Source organism: Columba livia, chromosome 1 (genome assembly GCF_036013475.1).
Source record: "Columba livia isolate bColLiv1 breed racing homer chromosome 1, bColLiv1.pat.W.v2, whole genome shotgun sequence".
Classification (NCBI taxonomy): Eukaryota; Metazoa; Chordata; class Aves; order Columbiformes; family Columbidae; genus Columba; species Columba livia.
In genome coordinates this window covers 68,202,583-68,224,786 of record NC_088602.1, presented here as the reverse complement: position 1 = coordinate 68,224,786, position 22,204 = coordinate 68,202,583, and the positions used below count along the sequence as shown (strand labels likewise).

General features: G+C 43.1%; 1 protein-coding gene across 6 annotated transcripts in view; it reads left to right on the top strand.

Annotated features, from left to right (window-relative positions):
• Nucleotides 1-22,204, top strand: part of IL1R2 (interleukin 1 receptor type 2) — a 61,346-nt gene that overhangs the window by 16,157 nt on the left and 22,985 nt on the right. For 3 of the 6 annotated variants that reach the window (XM_065061004.1, XM_065060988.1, XM_021290577.2), the window contains 7 exons: nt 9,509-9,639; nt 9,738-9,996; nt 12,147-12,321; nt 13,763-13,937; nt 14,566-14,631; nt 15,883-16,018; nt 20,873-21,018. In XM_065061004.1, coding sequence (XP_064917076.1) covers nt 9,509-9,639; nt 9,738-9,996; nt 12,147-12,321; nt 13,763-13,937; nt 14,566-14,631; nt 15,883-16,018; nt 20,873-21,018 — 1,088 coding nt within the window. The other 3 variants (XM_065061021.1, XM_065061030.1, XM_065061012.1) reach the window with 3 other exon arrangements.

Here is a 22,204-nt window from a genome sequence, read left to right as displayed (position 1 = left end):
ATGTTTTGCTGTAACATAGCTTTGAGTTTCTGCAAGCATTTGCCAGTTTCTGCTAAACAGTTTTGGCCAGTTTACTCTGGTGTCCCCTGGCAAGCACAGCCAAAGTCCCTAGCTGTTCACTTTGCATGGGACAACAAAAAACCACACAGCAGAGCAGGAACAGAAACCCTGCAGGGCTTTCACTTCCACCCTTCTTTTGGGGACTTTTGCAATGGGAATAAACCCTTTCCCTCTCAGCAGGTGGCAGCATCTGTATTTCTCCATGTATGGATATGTATATGTCTCTAATTTTTTTTCTTTCTCTTTGTTTCTATCCACATATCGACAGAAAGAGTTTTTAATGAGTCTGAAAATTACCATTGGAGTGCCAAGGACTATGTGCCTTCTTACACTTCTGTTATCTCCAAGAATTTTCTTGGATATTTTAAAAATCAGCAAAAGATCTGGTGACTTCTGCATGGGACAAGTAATTACAACCCTCTCTTCTCTGGCTGGTTTCATAAACATGTTGTGAAACAGGCAGCAGCTCTGAACCACTGAGGAGCAGCAAGATACCCTATTGCTGAGTGTCATGTCCTTGCTGTGCAGAGCTGGCCAGTTGCAACGTAAAAGGAGCAAATGATGGTTAAAGATTCCAAACAGTGCTGCCATATCATTATGATACTATGTGGTTAAATTCAGTTCCCCATTTTTTCTTTTGTTCCTGTAACTATGGTATCAAGCCAAGAGCCGCATCAATTATTCATACATCTTGCCAAAACCACTCTCCCTGGGAAACCTAGTCACAAGAACTTGTACATTAATCAAAATAGTAACATATAGAGGTCCTGAGATCTTTCAGCCTTCTGTGAAGACAAAGGAATGGCTCAGCACTTATGAGAAGATCAAGTTTGATGAGCTGTTCTTAAAGTAAGTGCAGGGCTCTGCTGGGTCCCCAGTGAAGGAAATGCCCCTGAGGTAACAGATCCTGGAAGTTACAGCCAGAAGGACCAGCAGGAATCTCAGTTTTGTTGGGAAGGAAGTTCTCAACCCAGAGATGTTTTGAAGGAAAAAAACCACCATTTTCTTGCAATCTTTAATTAAAGTTACCAAAATTTTCCTGCAGATAGTAAACCCTCATGTTTGGTTCTCCCTACTTCTGATTAACTAAGTCTGAATGAATGCTCTTCCAGCTTGTGATTCAGGAAAATGTGCATAGTAAAGCAATATTGTTGTAAAAAATCCCTTATATTTCTTTTCAAAATAGAATTGATAGCAACAATTTAAACAAATGGCATTAAATATTGTCTTCACTTCACATCATGTGGCAAATCCTCCTGAAGTCTTTAAAAACCAGTTGCTGAAATAGTGAGTTCCCTTTTCAATTGGTACAGAACATCATGTGCTGGGGAAGGGCTTAGCTCAGTGAAATCCTTCTAAGGTTAGTTTTGCTGCCCTGTGTGTATTTGTACTCTTGTTGTGTGATCAGCCACTGTGAATAGAAAAGAAACCCCCAAGCTCACCTGATGGTAACTGTTTTTATTAAAACAAATGTGTTCATTAACATGAGTGAATCATACAAAATCTTACCTTCTTCAGTGCTTCACAATGTGTGTGCACCACCTTCACACATAAATAGAAGATAAAAAATCTAAGCCAATCTCATCTTTATTGCAAAAAAAATGTGATCTCACAGCATCACTTTAGGTTTCTCTTGCATTTCGTCTTCAGGAGGATGATGGTGATATTTGGATTGGCTCTTTTTCTTCTGCACTGATTTGATTTGTCCTAATTCATGTTTTCAAATACGTGATTTTTTCCCCCCACTAAGAAGCAGTATTTCTTGCATCTATTGATTTGTCATTCATTTATTTGTAGTCCCCTCTTCCATTATATCCAGATCAAGTCTATGTTGTCTTATTTTTTCTCAAGTAGCCCTTGATGACGTCACACTCGGTGACCATTGTGACACTAAACACAAGACAAGTCCTAAGGGAGAACACCAAATATAACTGAAACTTTGGTCTCTTTATTTCTATATCATATGTACTTTCAAAGATTTTGCACTGTGTCCTCCACTCCAGCCCCCATAACTCCTGTGATAATGAATTACACACCAAGAAAGAAATACCATGGGTAACTGTATTCAATAAGTGTGTTTCATACTCCTACTTCTTTAACAAGTGTGTGAAACACACTTGTGTGTCAGAAGGATAGTAAAACTGAGATAAACGAGATTTACTGCCTGCACTAAATGAATGACTTCTTTTTGGTGAGACAAGGATTTTATTCATGTAATAAGAAATGAATGGTTAATATTATCCTTCCAGTACACCTACAGTAATGTACGATCCATGCCAGCTCAATTTTTCCCTAATCATAAGCCATATATTTGTCACTGTTTTTCATAGCTATCAAGTTACTTTTTACCAATTAATTTTAAGTCCAGCTAACAAAAAGGTAATCATGAACGAAGGTCTTTGTCATCTGTTTTTCCTTTTGCTTCTGTAATTCCCTGTTTGCTGTGTTGGCTGCTTAAACCAAGTGCCATAACTGATTTAGAGATCTTATGTTGTCCCTGTTATTCTGGTTCCTGTAACTCTGTATGACTTCGTGCTCCTCAGCCGGACACAGTTCCTCCCTTGTCTACTGTTACCATGGGATTTTCATAATCACTGCTCTGTGTTTTTAAATCACTCTACACTTTTCACACATGAGACCACAGAGCACATTTTGTTGCTTCATATATAAAAAGACTGATCATGATTGCAAGCAAACATGTGGATTTTGGAAGCGTAGGGAAAAAAAACCAGCTACACAAAAATCTCAGGTTTACTTTTTTTCTTGCATGTCCCTAGTGCCCCTACTGACTCATTGCCTGTGGTCTGAGAAGATGCCATAGCTGTGGGAAATGTCTGCTTGCTGTTATCTTCAGCATTGTTAGCTGCTAGTCAACCTCACCGATTAGCCCTGACACAGCGAGTGACCATGTCAGTGTTGCAGTTTTGCCTAAAGTCCTGCACTGAGGCGTGGTAGATACTGTAGGCTTGTTCCATGCAATCAGTGGGGACGGCTGGTACCCCAGGGAAGTCCTCAAGCTGAGTTGCAACTTGTGGTTCACCTGCCTTGTCAGTCATCATCTGCAGATCTGCAAAGAAATACACGTGCTTGCATTTCAGCAGTGATCCTACTGATTTCACTTGCAGCATGTAATTCTCAGCATCTGAGCCTTTACACTAGTAAAGCCACTGTTTGACACACCATGGACAAAATTCAGCATATCTATACATAATTTTATCCATGGGAGAAAACAAGGCAGTAAGAGATTTTTTTTTTCCACTTTTATTTTGGTTTTAGAGAGGCATTCAGATGTGGTGATGGTGAGACTGTCGCTATTTAGCAATTTAGATTACCCTTTCCAGTTCAGTATACAGAGAAAGAGACAGCACTTTAACTCTGCAGCCTTCAGCAAACTCAGCTTTGCACCAGTCCTCCTTCACTGCTTGTCCACTTTGCATTGCATGTCATATAGGCTGTTCCCAGTGATGGTTTTCTCACTTAAACAAAATGCCAGCAAATACCACTTTTTTAGAAATAATTTCTTTATTTCACCAGTCTATGGCTGTGTGTCTGTCCAGAGATAATTTAATCTGCTGCTGGCAGTCTGTGCACAGCGCTAGTGGGCAAGACAAAGACCTACCAGTGTTCCAGGCAAGTATTGCAAACATGGGTGTGATAGGTACAGTGATGAGGATGACCAAGAGTCCCCTTGGTCAACCTTGGTCCCCCTGGTCAACCCAAACTCCATTTGTGGTGGGGGCAGGTGAGGCACATTTTGTTGCTTGAAGTATTTCTGGCTTCACTGCTGCTGGCTCTGCACTTTTCCAGCCATTGCATTGTCCCTTGTGGCCTGTTGACTTCTACAATGAGGGTCTCCTCCTCCCTGCCCTTCCAGCTCTTGACAGTGTGATTATTCTTCACAGCCTGCCTGGTTTCTTTTGCAGTGAAAGGGTTTGTGGAAATCCCAGGAGCCCATAGCAGGGAGGCAATCTGTAACCAAGCTGTCACTGCTCTGGCCAAACACGCACTCTCTCATGACAAAGTGAATGTCTCTTGGCCCATCTCCTCCTGTTTCTCTCAGTCATACACAACTGGTGTATGATAGCAATTATTTATCTGGATGAGCATGCAAATTCCTGTATTCTTGGCATCTGTTGTGCATTGAGATAATTTTTCTGTTTAGTCTTTCTCTTTCTGTCCCATCTATTTGGTTATTTTCAGAGTTGGATAGCTTCTTTTCTTCCCTCTCAATTTCTGTGCTCTCCAAGAGCCCATCTGGGAACTGTGTACAAGGGCATTATAAATTATTAACACTGGGTTTGCCTGTATCAATAAGCCCAAGAACATGTGTTGGTGAAATAGTTGTGGTTTACTTTGCATCTGCTTGCCAGTCAGCTTTCAACATTCAGTATTTCTTAATGCCTCACCACCTTATTCTTATGTGAACCAGAGAAATTTTCTCCTATTTTTAATTGCGTGAAGCCGAACTCAATAACAGAATAAATAGCAAAGTCCATGTGAGCACAGTTTCTGGATGCCAAACATCATCAGCCACAGAGCCACTTGGATGAGTTCCTCCAGCACAGACAGCAAAACCTGGGAGTCACTAGAGAAAGTTGGCACCTCAACTGTCCCTCACAGATTGCTCCTCCACAAGTTGCTTGTGGAGGCCTTTAGAAAATCTCTGTTGCAAGGAACGGCCACGATGCTAAATATTACTTGAAATTTTGGTTATTTTATTGGGATGTACTAGGAGAGCAAAATCCAACAAACGCAGCAAGGCAGCTGCATGTAGCCCTGGTGCAGGAAATAGCAATCTAGTGAGATGAGCAACGCATGAGACATATGGGGAATAGCCTGGTCTTTGAGTTAGGAATTTCACAGCTATGCTCTAGCATTTTGAGCTGTATAAATGAATCATCAGCACAGAAAAACCACAGAATGACACCAGCTTCCCTAAAAGAGTTTCTCTATATATATAGCTGCTAGACTTGCATATTTTTGTTTATAAATACTCAGTCATAACTGGCCGCAAAGTGACATGGTCTTCTCAGCAGACAGCTCCTAAAAAAATGCTTCTTCTATCTTTCGTTTCTTCCTGAGTTATTTTAAACTAGATTTTTGCACCTTCAGATATAGTATTTTAACTTCAAGTCCTGATACTGGTGCATGTCACCAGGACATTTTCTGGGTAAAAAGAAAACCAGGACAGAGGTCTTCTGAAGAAAGTTTATTGAAAGTGTTGAACCTCATTAGGTGTATGACTGAGATTCCCCTTGGTCATTACGCTATCTTGGAACTGCACTGCTACTCCATAGATATTTGGTTTTAGTTTAGCTTTCTAAGGCATATATTATTGCACTTTAAACTCACTTTGAACCCTTTAGCTTGCTTCAGCTGTCTTTTCCAAGGGGTTATGTTTTCAAAGTGTCTGGAGTTGTAGTAGCGTGAGGAAAATTGGCCACTGTTGGTGTAGACAGATGGAAAAGCCAAAGCATGGCCTTGCAGAGGGAAAATCAGGCAGAGCCCAGTCCTTAGACATGGTGATGGGCAATGCCAAGTTGACCAGTTAGTACTGAGGTAGTTGGGAGCGAGCCCAAAGATGTGCTGGACCTGGTCTAGACATAGGTGAGGTGGGAGCAGAGGACATGAAGTGGGGGTAGGAAAAGGCTGGAATGCAGTGGGAAAAGGCCATGAGGGGAGAGCTGAAGTGGAGGAGTGTTTATGTGTGTATGTTTGTGTGTGTGATAGGGCATGGGGCACAAATCCCTGCAGAAAAGCAAGTGATGCTTGTTCTGCTGCTCATTGAACAGCTTGCTGTTGGATGGCTTTACTCAGTGAATGCAACGAAATGTGTTTGCAGCAGCTGGTAGGTACAATCTTTCCAAGGCTATCCAACCTAATTTCCTATAGTTTTGCTCTTTCTGAGTTTGGTAGATGCCTGGGTTATTTGCTGGGAACTTGCCTGGCCCCTGTGACCAGGGTTACCATTAGAAACTCCCACGTCTATTGTGTAAGTCACTCATATAGTAACAGTCTGAACTTAGACTTATATATAACGTAGGTCATCCAATCCAACAACCCTTCTGTCTGGTTGTCATACAGTGAACTGGAAAAGGAAGAACTGAAATAATTTTATGATTTATGAGGTCAGATTCTCAGAATGAAGTACGGGGACTCCAGAAAGCAAGACCCGGGGTTTTGTAACCCAAATGTGGGATTTTAGCATCAATGGAGACAAGTTCTCTCTTTACACTGAGAAGATGGAGCACTACAGGGCAGTAGCTACCTTTAGCTGCACTATCAGCCTTTCAGGTTCATGGATAATGGGACTGCTTAAGGAAAACTGGTCAGCCATGCATGGGGCTGATAGCTGCAGAGACCATTGCAGTGACTACATTGATCAGGATATAGAAATTGTAAAGACCATTGCAGATTGAAATATTGGGCTTTGTGATTTTTTCTTTTTGTTTATTTACTGAAATAGATGTAATATGGTGGATATTGCCTGCAGAAAAAAAATACGTGCAACCCAAGCATATGACACATCCTCAAAGATTGCACTGTATTAATAGATGTCATCGTCTATTAATTTCTTCTCTCCATAGTAGATGGCAGCAAGATCTCAAAACCTGATAATTTTTCACCTCTTAAACAATATTCTGTGTCCAGTATAACTGAGACTGATATTAGTTAAAGAAAGAGTTAATGCATTATGTTAGGGTTAGATAAAAAATGGTTCTTATATGCTTACTGTGATAAACAGCTATGTTCTTTTTATCCCTCAGTCATTATTTGGTTAGTAAGAGTACCACAAAGCCTGAGCCTTAGGCTGTTACCCCAGTGCTCCAGGCCAGGACTCCTCAGCTGAGGTTTATGAAGGCCAGGGAGGGAATGGTATTTTACTGAGGTCTGCTAGCAGGGACCCGTGTGCTGACTTGAGGTCCAGCCGGTCAGCTGGACACCACACACTGTCCTCCTGGGCTAGCACTGAAGCAGTGCATGACAGCTGCTCCCTGAGGGATCACAAAGCTGCAAGAAATTCAGGTTTCCTTCAGGAGGCATCACATGTCAGGACAAGACACAGGAAAAACTGGCGTGTGGTCCAGTTCCAGACTGAAGTCCTCCACTAGATTGCTTTCTAAACAGGCAGAGGCCAACATTGCCACAATGCACAACCCATTTCTTACCCCTTCTGCTTATGAGCCTGGATGCCATAATCTGCTTGCATATGTTAATTCTTCATATACCATTGCAAAGAGAGCCTTAATGTAAGCTGTGACACTCAGATGGATGTTATGGAAGGAAATGGAAATCAAGCCATTTGTGATTCACAAGTGATCTGGGAAATCACGAAAGATTTATGTTGTCCATGAGGAACTTGCTAAACCACATAACGTGAAGATTGCCATTATTCAGCTGCTGACTATGCTGCAGGACACCTTTTGTTACCCATGAGAATTTTTTATTTGAGGTAGAGAGTGAAATAGTCATGTGAAGACATGAGTGTAAGCAAACTACCATTCGTCAGAAAAAGGGAAATTTACTCATGTATTTAGCAGTCATTTCCCTTTTTTTTTGGGAAATCCAAATGCTTTTTTTTTTTTCTTCTCTCTCTGTCTCTGTTTCTCTCCTCCTCACTGTACGGAAGGAAGGAAAGAAAGGTGGGTCTAAAATGTCGTTTGGTTCTGACACACATATGATTGTGCAATGAGAGACAAGTTTCCGCTATGTGTTGAGCTAAAACCTATATAAGGTCCTCACTAGCAACTTTCAGTCATATCTTTTCATTAGAAGCTAATGGCTGAAAGACTGCAGAACCACAGGTAAGTGAATCTGATGGAAATTTGGGAACGAAATCCTCCCTTAAACCCTCAGATTGTACAGGGTTTATGGAGATTGCTAGAAACTAAACCAGAGGGACTAGAAAGCTCTGGACAAAATAGCCAAGTATTTTCATCAAGCAAAGGATCTAACGAGAGATAAACTCCCATGTTACAGGGTGTTAGATGTGAACTGTGGGGCTTATCAATGCTGCAGACAAAGCCATAAGCACCTTGTCCAGGTGTAGCCCTGAGAGGGGCCAGTGCCCTGGAAACTCTTGCAGATCTAGGGGTAGGGGAGACGACCCGTGGTTATGAAACAGTGTAGTTGAGCAAGCGTTTGGCTTTGTGGTGTTGTACAGATGGCAATAAGCTTGAAACAGTTTATCACAGTAAAATGATCAGATGTCAGATAAACAGAGCTACTACACAAGGAGAAATTTGGATTAAAACCACATTATAAGTATCAGCATGATGGGATACACAGAAGATGCAAGAAGGTAAGCACCTATGAATATGACTGTGTTATATTGGTAGAAATATGTTTTTGCTCTTCAATACAATTTGAAGTCATTGTCCAGTCATTTGATATTCATCCTGTAGTGCCAGGCTAATGTTAAATGCATGCAATTTACACTCCTGTGTATAAAATGGAACTAGTATGTATCGCATGCATACGTGTACTGTACAGCACATAAATACCTTAGAGCATAAACTGGTGCCTATATGTAGCATGCATTATGAATTTTTGTCTGTGGTACACTGAAATAACACATAATCAGCAGAGTAGCAGCAGCTGAAACTTCGTGGCAGACCACAAAGCATTCAGTGATGTGGGCAGAAGCTGCCTTGCCCTTGGCAGGCCAGTACAGATGACAATTAATGAATGACTGGCAGCAGATAGTTTTGTTTCCCCTCAGTGTCACTGTGTCTGATTTTTAGGATGAGCTGTTCAGGGTTTTCCTCATAGTTTTTGTTTGTTTGTTTGTTTGCTTTTGTTTTTAGCACAGATGGTAATAGTGTCTGTGCTGAAAACTCACTTGTGCATGAACAGCGATATGAGTGTGCATACTACTGGAGTCAAAGTTTCTTTCATCCCAAGAAAAATAACTGATGGGAACTTTGAAAGCTTGACTTTGGGTATGGCAAGAAGTTTGCCTGCAGCCCAGTCTGCACTAGCTGGCCTACTTTGGTAGCCATGGTGGGGAAGGCAAAGTAACACAGGATTTAATGAGGGCCATACAACCTTGGGAGACACCTGTGTTCACCCAAGCTACTACACTACAGCTAAGTGGAAGCAGCTGATCCCTGCCTCAGTTGCCTCTTATTTTAAAATCAGCAGTGCTAGATTTGTCCACCCGTAGCTGTTGCACTAGAAAGTTGTGGGGACAGCAACATCTTGTGGTATGTTGTTTGCATCTCCCGAAGTTAGAAATGAAAGGGACAGAAGTGATGTGTTTGTGCTAAGCCAGATGTTCTTGTTTCACAAGCCAGCCCTCAATAAAACAGGGATGAAGAAGACTTTCTGCTTACTAAGAGTGAACCAAAGCTCACCAGGTCCAGAGTGAGGAAAAGAGTAGTTAACTCTTCATTTAATGATGAGTATTTTCATTGTATCTTCTACCTTGTAATAAACTTCCCTGTAGATTTCAAGATACCTTCCCTCGATCTTCTCCTTACAACTTTCTCTGGGAAAAAATGCGTAGGCTCTTCTTTATCTTGGTGATGTGCACAGCAGGCACCTCTGCTTTCAGACTCCAGCAAGTCAAAAGCACAGGTAAGGACATGCCTTTCTTTTTCCCCTACTGTCTCCCTCTCCTTTCTTTTTAATGTGCCTGCCCAACAGTAATGTAAAAATGTCTTTGATTTATATAGAAAACTGCTCAGAACACACCGTGTTTTTCAAACACTACTATGAACTGCATGGAGAACCTGTGGTTCTGAAATGCCCATCCCCCAAATACAAACACTTGGATTTTTCTGCCTTGACCCCTAATATTACATGGTATAAAAATGGTTCAAAAACTGTGATATCAGGAAGAGATGAAGATCCAAGAATCTGGGCAAAAGGAGATGTGCTCTGGTTTTTACCAGCAATGGTAGAAGACTCAGGAGTATATATCTGCACCAGAAGGTGGGTATTTAAAAGAAAATCCAGTGTGCTAACAAGACGACTATGTCTAAAATACATTAGCTTGATTCTGAAATCCAGTTGTGTTCAGAGCATGTCTGAATAAGATAATTTCTTTGATGACTTCATTAGAGAAAAAAATGTGGAAAATCAGAACTCTTAAATGTATTGTGTGTCTCCTATAGATACATATACTGAAATCTAAATCGTGACACTGTATTGCCAGTCTGGCTATGGGCACAGGAGGAAATAGTGTACGTGAGAGCTTGTTCTAGATTGTTTATGAGCCAGTCAGGTCTGTGGCGAGTGGGGACATGCTGCAAGCAGGGGATTGTGCAGAATGCAACCCTCCTGTTACAGTTCCAGAGAAGCAAATAGCCTTATTTACAATTCAGATTGTCTAATGAAGCATCTACCAAGGCTTTGGAGTAGCTTCCTTCTTCCCTCTTCCTTAACCCTGGTGTTTACTTCTACTTCAGATTTTAAACCATACTTTGATTGCCTTGGCTTTGCTGGAAGATCTGTCATGAAACTTGATGTGCATTTACGAGACTAGAACCAGATTTATGATACTGCAGTGGGTTGAGACTTGGTCATCTTTTTCTGAGTATCTGACAGTCTGCTGTATAGTTTCAAAAGAGGTACCAGGGCCTGGATTTCTGGGGGACTAAGGAAGGCAAAACACCCATTAGAACCTGAACTGTACAAGGTATCCTGGGTCCTTGACCCCTGCCAGCTCCTTCTTCCAGTCAGCCTCCAGCACACCCCTGGCAACTGGCACTTTGCTCTGGGGTCTATAGTGGAAAACATATCTATACATCCTTGGAGCTGCCTGTGTAGAGCAGTTTCCTTGCTGGCAAGGCACACCTCGTGAGTGACATGTCAGCAGCATAAGAGATGGACAGGCAGAATTCCAGTTAATAAATCATACTCAGCATATTGGGTTGGCCTTTCCACATGTCTCAGCAGCAATGGCTGTGGTGGGGCAGAAAACGAGACTTGGATAGTGAGGCCAGAATAAAAAGAGGTTGCAAAGTTGTACTAGAGCACAGAATAGTCACCTGAGACATTGAAAGGTGGTTTTAATCCGCTTTCTGGACTATTCCGCCTCAGTTCCTCAACCTATAACACTGTAGCAGTATTATTGACAGCTATAGTAAAATGCTGTGAAATCTGTTTGAAAAAAGTACACAAGACTCAAGCGCATAGCTTCATCACTAACATTATTACAAGATTAATAAAATACAAATAAATCATATTTGCTTTACATATTATCCTGCAGGGAAGCCACCAGATCTTTTTCAACTCTTTGTAACACGAGAGTAGAATGAAATTATCATGAATTTCTGCTTCTGCTGAGCAAGTATTATGGATTTAGGCATCTGACCTGTAGGTGACTGCCAGTCACAGTGTCCCAGCAGTATTGCGAGTCCATCAGCTCACAGTCCCCAGTTGGTCTCCTGGAAGTCCAGCCCTGACCTTCTGGCTTCCAGAAACTGCCCTGGGTGGAGGCATCTCCAAGACAGGCTTTCAGAGGTTGGGAAGGACATAGCTTAAGCGCTTATTTACCCCAGTTTGTTACTCCTTGGGACTGGAAGTTATCATCACTTGGATTCAGAAAGAAAAGTTAAATATTGCAAAACTTTCGAAGCAGGAATGCTTTATTTTTTATTCAAAATAATGCATACTTACAGAAAGGCCAACTGGTTATGGTACAGAAACTGCAGATGCTTTTTAATACATGCTTCAAGCTTTTTATTTTATCCTTTGAGGTTTCAATCACTAGGGTTTTCACAGTCAAGACCTCTTGCAAGGAAATGGCGGAGGGTTCATGACGTACCTGCTACTGTTCAGGTGAACATGTTCCCTCTCCTTACAAAATTAAAATCATGCCTTAGCCTAAGGGTGCACAGCAAATCTGGTGTACAAAAAAAGAAAAGACTGAAGCTCCAAGGCAGACATTGTCAGCAACATGTTTAGATTGTGCCAAAAAACACAGTACCAGTGATTTTCCAGGATCCCCCCTGGTATGATCTCAGACTTGGCCTCTTAGAGACTACTAAGGAGGGAAACAAAGCCAGGAGAAAGCCAAGGGTGTCACTTGAGTTCCCCTTATCTCTGGTGGGTGCTCACCTTTCCCCCTCTGTCTGCAGGAACTCCTCCTACTGCGCGGAGGTCTCCATCCACCTCACGGTCATGGAGAAAACAGCTGCTCGGGAGATTGCCTATCTCCAGGTCCTCTTCACTTCCACCTCTGGGAAGATCGTTTGCCCTGACCTATGGGATTTTACACCAAATAGGACAAGCCTGGAGCTCCAGTGGTACAAGGTAGAACTTTCACCTCCTCTTTGTGCAAAGCCTGATCCCAACCTGTTTGTAAAGACACATACATCTCCACTTTCTCTTTCTCCTGAACATCATGTTATTAAAGTAATGAGCATGACATAATATAGCAGAAATTTTGGCGCAGATGTATATGGTTTAAGAAAGGTTATTCGGGGTAGACTCAGCAAAGGGTGAAGTGCTTCACATGTTACATGCTCTCACAGGCAGTGTAACTCTTTTTAAGGCTGGTTTACGTACCCTGACCCTAGGTTTTACCATTTCAGATTAGGCCTTTCTCTTTGGCACTGTGCTTCTTTTTATGGCCCCTCTAGTGAATCCCATGAAGTAAGACCTCCCAGTGATGCTTCACCCATGTGAGCTGTTCAGATGGGGTAACTATCATTAATCAACTGCAATACAGCATTTTGAAATACTAGATTCATCACATAATGCTTATAGGATTCTCTTACCTAACTTGCCAGGCCATGGCTTTTCAAGTACACAAGCCTGGTTTTGCCTATAAGGTCAAATATCCCTCACTTAATCATCCTCAGCTGTACAATCTTGCACTGGACAGCACAGGATTTTTCTTTTATTTTCATAATACATTGGTTTAGCTTTTATTTACACTCCCACTATGATCACATGCTCTGCCTTGTGCAGCTATCATTCTTACTATAGGATACACTACCTAGGCTGGCTTCATACAGCAGTGCCTATGTTGTGTCTGGTACTGTATCAGCAAAATATCTCTGCTCAGGATTCCCTTTAGAACCTGGCTAAAACCCACTTATCTAAGCAGAAATCTGTCCCCCTATATATGGTTCTTGTTACAACTGTCAGAAGGAACTAGCTTGCCTCCATGGAAAAGGAACGTCATTGCTCCTAGAGGAGCTCCAGCCTTTGCATGAACAAAATGTTAGTGATACAGAGCAGGAGTTTATCACAGTCTATGTGATCATGTAGGGTAAGCAATGGTTTTGTGAAAAACTGAATGATTACTAGTATTTGTCTTTGAAGAATGCCTTAGAAGATTACTCTTATGAGGTCATGTATGGAAAGTAACAGTGTTGTGAAAACCTTCATGGTTACTAAAATCATTTTGTCTTAGAAGAATGTCTTAGATGATTACTCTTAAGAGGACTCAGGAAAGAGCCTATTTCCATCTTAAAATTAGCAGTTTATTAAAAAGCTAAACATGCATATTGTAGACAAGATGGATATAGCAATTCTTCACACTTCATATAGTGCCTCAAAGCATTTTAGAGATAGGCACATATTTGAAGAACTTGCCTTTTAGTGGGAAAGTGGAAATGCTCTAATTTCCAGTGATAAGTGAACTTTTAATAACAGAGAAAAAGGGACAAGTAGTTTCGTCCGGAAGTAACACAAGGTGTGACTACACCTATCTGAACCATAACAGCAGTTTCTGTCCTTTCTCCAGGATGCCCTGCCTTTGGAAGACAACAATGAAAAATTTGTAAATCTGCAGGGTTCCTCTTCTCTGATCATAACTGCCGTGCTACCAACAGACGCTGGCTATTACACCTGCAAGATGTCATTTCCATATGAAGGTGTAATGTATGAAATCACCAGAACAATTCATCTGGAGATTGTTGGTAAATATCAACCCCTTAAAACATTACAGCCTTTAAGACAATATCTCTTCTCTGTTGATGAAACTCAGGAGAGGAACTCACACGCAGCCTCTCAGCACTGCCAAGGAAAGCGGGACGCTGTGGGTGCTTGCTTTGGCCCTGGAGATTTTCCCACAGCACCCCGGCAGGGCTGGGGGTCACCCCTTTGCCAGACTCGCAGCAGCTTTACAGGAGGCAGAACTCAATGTTGCAAGTGCCTGCGGTTGCTAAACCAAATAATTTATGTCTTGCGGGAGGGGGTGTGTGTGCGTGTGTTTAGAAATTGTCACTGCAAATGACTTCTGAGGGCTTAGAAAATTAAACATTTAAAACTCGCTCAGGATGGGGAAAAGCCGCTATTTCGCAAAGGGGTGAAACGGGAGGCGGCGGGAGGGACGGGCTGGGGAAGGGGAGGCGGGTATTGCGCTGCTGCGCACAGCGGCCAGCAGGGGGCGGCCGTGTCTCTCTTTGCCAGCGGGTTTAAGACAAATGCTTTCCTGGCAGATGAAAGATGTTGAGTGAAGTGGCACGTTTCTGATTATATTTCTGGGGCAGTGACTAAATTTTCTGTTGTGCTAGCATTGGCTCTCCGTTCTGTTTCTCTCTCCAGAGCAAGAAAAGAGATTTACCCCAATAATTGTGTATCCAACAGCGAAGACAACATCAGCTGCTCTCGGTAAAGCCCAGCATTATTTTTGGAAACACCTTATCAAAGAAAAATTAAAGCAGGTCCTCTTATGGTGAAATTTGTTGGCAGAAATTGTTTTATTTCTTTTGATTTTGATTATATTAGCTGAGGGTCAGTGCTGGAGTAGTTTTGCATATTATTGTCTACAACTAGGTTTTATTACTTACGTAGGAGAAGCTACAGAAATCCTGTAGATGTTAGCCTCTCACAAAGGAAGAAAAGCATGTTTGTACCCCTATATCAGCTGCTAAGAGTCCTCCTTCAGTAAGAACTCTTCATTTTCTATATTGCCTCAAAGTGGTCTAGGATATCTGGTGGCTTTGAATGGGCCATCTAACTCTTTTTGGAGGAGATATTTTTATTGCTTTTTACTGTTTGAATTAGACAGTTGTTGCTAGTTAGAAAGGACCTTGATAGGATCTCAAATTTTCTTTGAAGATTATATTATGACAACAAATTTCTATTGCATTTCATCTTCCCAGAAAATGCCAGGTGTGTTTTACACTAAGCTTTTTAAACTTGGGTACTATACACACAGCTGTGTCCTATAATGTCTTAGTTTTCCCTGTCACTTTTCTTTCCATCATCATAGGCCTACCAAGTAATTTTTTTTTTCCTATCTAGCTCTGTGGAGTGTTTTATATCCCTGTTATTATGATCTTCACAGATACGATAATACAATTGTGCACATGATTGAGCCCTGTGTTTTCCATATAATATAGATACGCACCAGTTTGAAGGCTCTTTACCATTATTTCTGAGTTACAATAATTACAATAAAATTTCTGAATTTTTACACATTCACTTTATGTCTGGAGGTCTCACCATGAGCTAAATGCCCTTGCCCACAGCACCTGAGTGAAGCTACACTGCTGGTTAATGTAGTTGCTTTAGAGTGGTAAATCACACCATGGCCTTTAGGATGCAGTATGTCAAAAGCAGCAAGGCCACAAGAACACAACTTTGCCTCCCTAGGAATGTGTCTAGTGCAAGAGTTGCTGACTATTGCAATGGGAAAATAATATAGTTAGCTGTGAGAAGGACTGACAAACTGAAGGGTCTTGCTGCCAAGGAGCAGGGGATCAAAAGCAATCTGGGGCTTAATTTCAGTTTTGAATTTAGAGGTGCTTGACATGTGTAGGAACTTGATCTACCTCTGGAGATGTTGGTTTTCACCAAGGGAATGAGTAGTTCTCCATATGTAGCCAATTTTCTTTTTATTCTTTCTTCTACCAACAGGCTCCAAGATGACTCTCCCATGCAAAGTGTTTGTTGGCCTGAGCAGCCACATGCACACTGATGTGGAATGGCTGGCAAATGACACTGCTGTCGATGTGGTTTACAAGCAAAGCAGAGTTACTGAGGGGGAACGACAGTAAGTCTGGCTCAAAGTGTTTCCTTGTGCTTGTTGATTTAATCTGCAGTGTGACTGGGGATTTCTGTGCAGCTGTGTGCCAGGTAATGAAATGGGATATGGACAGATATGAAGTGAGGGGGAGAGTGGAGAAAAAAACAGGCAGGCAAGCAAAACCAAAATTCAACCCATGCAGGGTAAAATCAATTCTTTATCTCTTCTTTTCATCATGGTATGCTGCAAATGACCCAACTTTGAGGCTTAAACTTGAAGCACATTTTCATGGGCAGCTGAGCTGATGTAAGAGCTGACTGCAGTGGAAAGCAATGGGACTTTACCCTTTCTGGTATTTCTCTTGTCTTTCTTCTTGCACCATGCCAGCAAAAAAGCAACATCCTCTCCCTGACATTCATGAGGTTCTCTGAACACACTCAGACAACAGAAAACTACCCAGTTTTTGTTGTTGTCATCATTTTCGTTTTGTTTTGTTTTCTTAATAACATTGCTTTTTCCCTTAGAGTTGTTCTTTTCCACATTAGGGAGTTAAACTGACTCAGAGATGTCAGAGCTGAGTGCCAGAGCTGGTGCCAGGGAAGCACTGGGAGGGGTGCTGGTGGGAGGCAGAAGCAGGATGTGCTACATCCTCTTGCCCTGATCCACTGTCTCTCCCCATCTTGCAGAGCCTTCTCTCAGCTGCCTCATAGCTGTGTGCCTCAGGGGTTTTCCTGCTAGGAAAGGAGGGAAATTATCTGCTTTATGTTCCTGTCACATGTCACCTGAGCAGCACTAACTCACTGCGTGCAGGCACAGTATCACAGTATGTTTGGGATTGGAAGGGACCTCAAAAGATCATCTAGTCCAATCCCCCTGCTCCTGCTGGAGCAGGAACGCCTAGATGAGGTCGCACAGGAACATGCCCAGGCGGGTTTTGAATGTCTCCAGAGAAGGAGACTCCACAACCTCCCTGGGCAGCCTGTTCCAGTGCTCTGGCACCCTCACTGAGAAGAAGTTTTTTCTCAAATTTAAGTGGAACCTCTTGTGTTCCAGTTTGAACCCATTACCCCTTGTCCTATCATTGTTTGCCACCGAGAAGAGCCTGGCTCCATCCTCATGGCACTCACCCTTTATATATTTATAAACATTAATAAGGTCACCCCTCAGTCTCCTCTTCTCCAAACTAAAGAGACCCAGCTCCCTCAGCCTTTCTTCATAAGGGAGGTGCTCCACTCCCTTAATCATCTTCATTGCCCTATGCTGGACCCTCTCCAGCAGTTCCCTGTCCTTCTTGAACTGAGGGGCCCAAAACTGGACACAATATTCCAGATGTGGTCTCACCAGGGCGGAGTAGAGGGGAAGGAGAACCTCTCTCAATCTACTAACCACCCCCCTTCTAATACACCCCAGGATGCCATTGGCCTTCCTGGCCACAAGGGCACAGTGCTGGCTCATGGTCATCTTGTTGTCCACCAGGACCCCCAGGTCCCTTTCCCCTACACTGCTCTCTAATATGTAATTTCCCAACCTATACTGGAACCTGGGGTTGTTCCTGCCCAGATGCAGGACTCTACACTTTCCCTTGTTAAATTTCATTGGGTTATTCCCCGCCCAACTCTCCAGCCTGTCCAGGTCCCGCTGGATGGCAGCACAGCCTTCTGGCGTGTCAGCCACTCCTCCCAGCTTAGTGTCATCAGCAAACTTGCTGATAGTACACTCTATTCCCTCGTTTAAATCGTTAATGAATATATTGAATAATATTGGCTTCAGTACTGACCCCTGAGGCACTCCACTAGATACTGGCCTCCAACTAGACTCTGCACCATTGACTACCACTCTCTGGCTTCTCTCCTTAAGCCAGTTTGCAACCCACCTCACTACTCTATTGTCTAGACCACACCTCCTCAACTTAGCTGTGAGGATGCTGTGGGAGACTGTGTCAAAGGCTTTACTGAAGTCAAGGTAGACCACATCCACCGCTCTGCCATCATCCATCCACCTTGTTACATTCTCATAAAAGGCTGTGAGGTTGGTCAAGCATGACTTACCCTTGGTAAAGCCATGCTGACTGCCCCTAATATCCCTCTTATCCTTGATATGCCTTGAGATGGCACCAAGGATAAGCTGTTCCATTACTTTCCCAGGGACAGAGGTGAAGCTGACCGGTCTATAATTACCCGGGTCCTCCTTCTTGCCCTTTTTGAAGACTGGAGTTACATTTGCTTTCCTCCAATCCTCGGGCACCTCCCCCGTTTCCCAAGACTTGGCAAAGATGATGGAGAGCGGTCCAGCAATGGCTTCAGCTGGCTCCCTCAGCACCCGCGGATGCATCCCATCTGGACCCATGGATTTATGGATGTCCAGACTATTTAATTGCTCCCTAACCCAGTCCTCATCGACTAAAGCAAACTCCTCCATTGACCTGGCTTCATCCGGGGTCTCAGGGGTACAGGGCTCCCCAGGACAGCCTCCGGCAGAGTAGACAGAGACAAAGAAGGCATTCAGTAATTCTGCCTTCTCTGTATCTTCTGCCACCAGGGCACCCACCCCGTTCATCAGTGGGCCTACCTTGCCTCTGGTATTAGTTTTATCTGCTATGTATTTGAAAAAGTTCTTTTTGCTGTCCTTGACCCCTCTCGCCAGCTGTAATTCTAAGGAGGCCTTGGCTATCCTAGCTGCCTTCCTACATCCTCTAACAGCAGCCTTATATTCCTCCCAAGTGGCCAGCCCCTGCTTCCATGACCTGTAAACTCTCCTCTTCTGCTTGAGCATACCCAACAGATCCCTGTTCAACCACGCAGGCCTCCTGGCTCCCTTCCTTGACTTCCTTTGTGTGGGGATGCTCTGATCCTGAGGGTGGAAGAAGCAATCTCTGAATGCAATCCAGCTATCTTGGGCCCCTTTTCCTTCAAGCAGTCTTGCCCATGGGATTTCCCCCAGCAATTGCTTGAAAAGGCCAAAGTTAGCCCTGCTGAAGTCCAGGGTTGCAATTCTACTGTCACACAAGATGCTGAACTCCACCATCTCGTGGTCACTGCAACCCAGGCAGCCCTCAACCTTTACTGCTTCGACCAGACCCTCCTTGTTAGTGAGGATGAGATCCAGCAGTGCACCTCTCCTAGTCGGCTCCTCCACCATCTGCATGAGGAAGTTATCATCAATGCACTGGAGGAACCTCCTGGACTGTGGCTGAATGGTCCTTCCAGCAAACATCAGGGAAGTTAAAATCCCCCACAACAACCAGGGCCTGTGACTGTGAGGCCACTCTCAACTGCCCATAGAAGGCCTCATCAACTTCCTCAGCCTGATCTGGTGGCCTGTAACAGACACCCACAACAGTGTCACCCCCGACAGCCTGCCCCTTGATCCTGACCCATACACTCTCAACTCGCTCGTCATCCACTCCTGGGCAGAATTTAGTACATTGTAGTTGCTCTCTCACATAGAGAACAACTCCAACACCACTCCTGGCTGGCCTGGCTAAGGCACACTTCTAGTGCTTGGCAAATGTGAGGTAAAGCTACTGACTGAGGTATCTTCAGTGAGGTCGAAGTTGGCATGTTTTACCTCTCATTTGATGAAGCTGAAAGTGTCCACAGAAGTCATCACCCTCACCTGGGAAATGGTGGCTCTGTCTGTACCAGTGGGCAGAGCTGGGAAGGTTCCCGGGCTCTGGGATGCCATTGCCTCTTCTGTTAATGGTTAAACTGGTCATTCTCCAGCTAACACCTTCCCAAAAAAATTTAGCATGGGGCAGGGACCACTCCTAACAGAGTTTGGGGATATGGCATCCCTATTTTGAGGGATAAGAGTGTTTAGCAGTTATAGATGTGAGCTGGTTTTGGCCATTTGTGGCCGTCAGTGCCAGAGAACAACCTGGCCATGTTTAGTTTACTGCACAGCTGCAGCCAGAGGTAACATGGTAACTCAGCTGTGTTTTCACATTCCCCACAGCATGAATGAGACCATTAATATATGATGTTGTTTATATGGGCAAGTGACTGTGCGTTAAACCTGTAGTCAGGAGCCATCAAACGTACTGTGCCTGTAGTCTCTGCAGGCTATAGAGTAGGGCAGCACATGTACTTTCTTATTTAGAATTTAAAAATTGTTTCTATTATTTCTATTATTACTATCGCTATCATTGTTACTGTTATATATTATTATACAATTGCACAAGCACAGGGACAACACCAGCTGGGGCTTATGTGGAGCCCATGGATAGTGCGTGAGACACCCCAGTTCTGCTGGAAGCCCTCAGAATGTCAGCAAGTCAAAACAGGTCAAATGCCACCAGGAAAACAAATTCCCTGCAGAAATCTCTGGCAAAGTACCCACTGCCATGTTGCTGCCTTCCTGTGGTGCAGCCCCGGGAGGAGTGCCTAGGGAACTTTGTGGCCGCAGGGCATAGCGCACTCATGAAAGAGGTCATGAAAGAGCAGCTGGACAACTTCTCCAGCAATGACTAAAAGATATCAAGAGATTTTTGACTGCAGCTAGAAAACCACTTTTAAATAGTTGGACTGAGAAAACTATCAGCTGGAAATAAGCTGGAAACCTCCTAGACAGTTTCTTGTATTGAGGTCTTGGTTTTGGACACTTGATAGACAGGAATAATGAAATGGTTCAGTCTGCTGAGTGAGCATTTGCAGGGTTATGTTCTCCATATGTCCTCTTTCAGCTGATAGTAAGAATTAATCTCAGAAATTAATGTGGTCAGAGATGGGCTGGAAGACACAGGTGTCCTCTAATGCTGAGGGACTAGATCAGAAATGAGAGAATATCCAATGCATTTGCTTGCAATGTGCTGTCAGAATGAACACACCAAACAGAGAAAAGCTTATAAAAGGACTTAATGTTAATTTTTTCTTTTTATTCCAGAGAAATTGTAGAAAATGGTGAAAACTTCATTGAAGTACCACTGATTTTTGATTCTGTCAAAGAAGTGGATTTTTACACAGATTTTACATGTCTGGCCCAGAACAGATACGGCTACCAAGTATTGCCAACAAGGGTCAAGCAGGAAGGTAACTAGTTTGAGTGTTTGTTTGGGTTAATTGTTATTATTATTGTAATGCTAAATTATCATCCAAGCCTTTTATACTGTCAGAGCTAGTACTGGGATGAATTATTGCCTGAGGAAAAATTGCTTGTCTCTTTCACCTGTAGACTTTGGAACAGTCTCTTCACAAAATATTTTTTCTGTAGGTCACTCACTGCCATTGTCTGCAGGAACGAGGATATGTGCTAGTGTATCTGCCCTTTGGATAGGACTCAAACTTTGGTACACTTGGTGAAATAATGGCTCCAGGGAGGCTACTGGCAAGCTCCCATTGAGCGCAGCAGGGCCAGATCTCCCCAGTTCCTCAACAACTAGGAAAAAAAAAAGACAATAGCAGAATAAAGATCACAGTGTTCCTTCTCCTCATGCACAGACTGCCACCAAAGTGCTAAGAAGAGTAAATTATGATGGGTGTTGTTATTTTGGCTCCTAGTAATGGGAAGAGAAGCCCTAAGCTCATTGCAATTAATGTTGCATTGTGATGGACCATTGGCCAAGAACCAGCTGTAAAAACAATGTGAAGCAATGCTAATTGTTTCTTTTCATCATCTTCATGAATCACCAAAGCTTGCTCACACTGTCTTCGAAAGGCACATGTACATTTACAGTCTTCATTATGAGTTATAACTCATGATTCACTCCAGCATCCTATGATGAGGGATTTGTACTCATTTGCTAGATGATGTGCTGTCCTTGTCTTCCATGAGTGACACAGGTATTAATACAGAGGAGGCAATCCATGAACCAATATAGGCTGAAATAATCCAAAATGGTCTGGATGGACACCGGTCTTGGAAATTAGCTGTATTTTGGAAAAAAGCTTAGAGCCTTGGCTGGATCATTAGCAATTTACAGTCCACTCTCTATAAGAAAACTATTCACAGAGCTTGAGGGTGGACTAGCTGTTATGAACTCCCTCTCCGTGTGGTGCATTCATTTCCTGCTTGGAGTATCTGTGCTTCCACCAAATTAAGACAGAAAGCACATAGCTGCTCTAAGCAGGTGTTGTGAAGAGTCATGTGTGCAAAAGGATTGAAATTTGAATTCTCACCCTATTTTTTTCCAGTTCTTATGAGGAGCAGCTGAGGGAGCTGGGGCTGTTTAGCCTGGAGAAAAGGAGGCTGAGGGGAGACCCTATCGCTCTCTGCAAC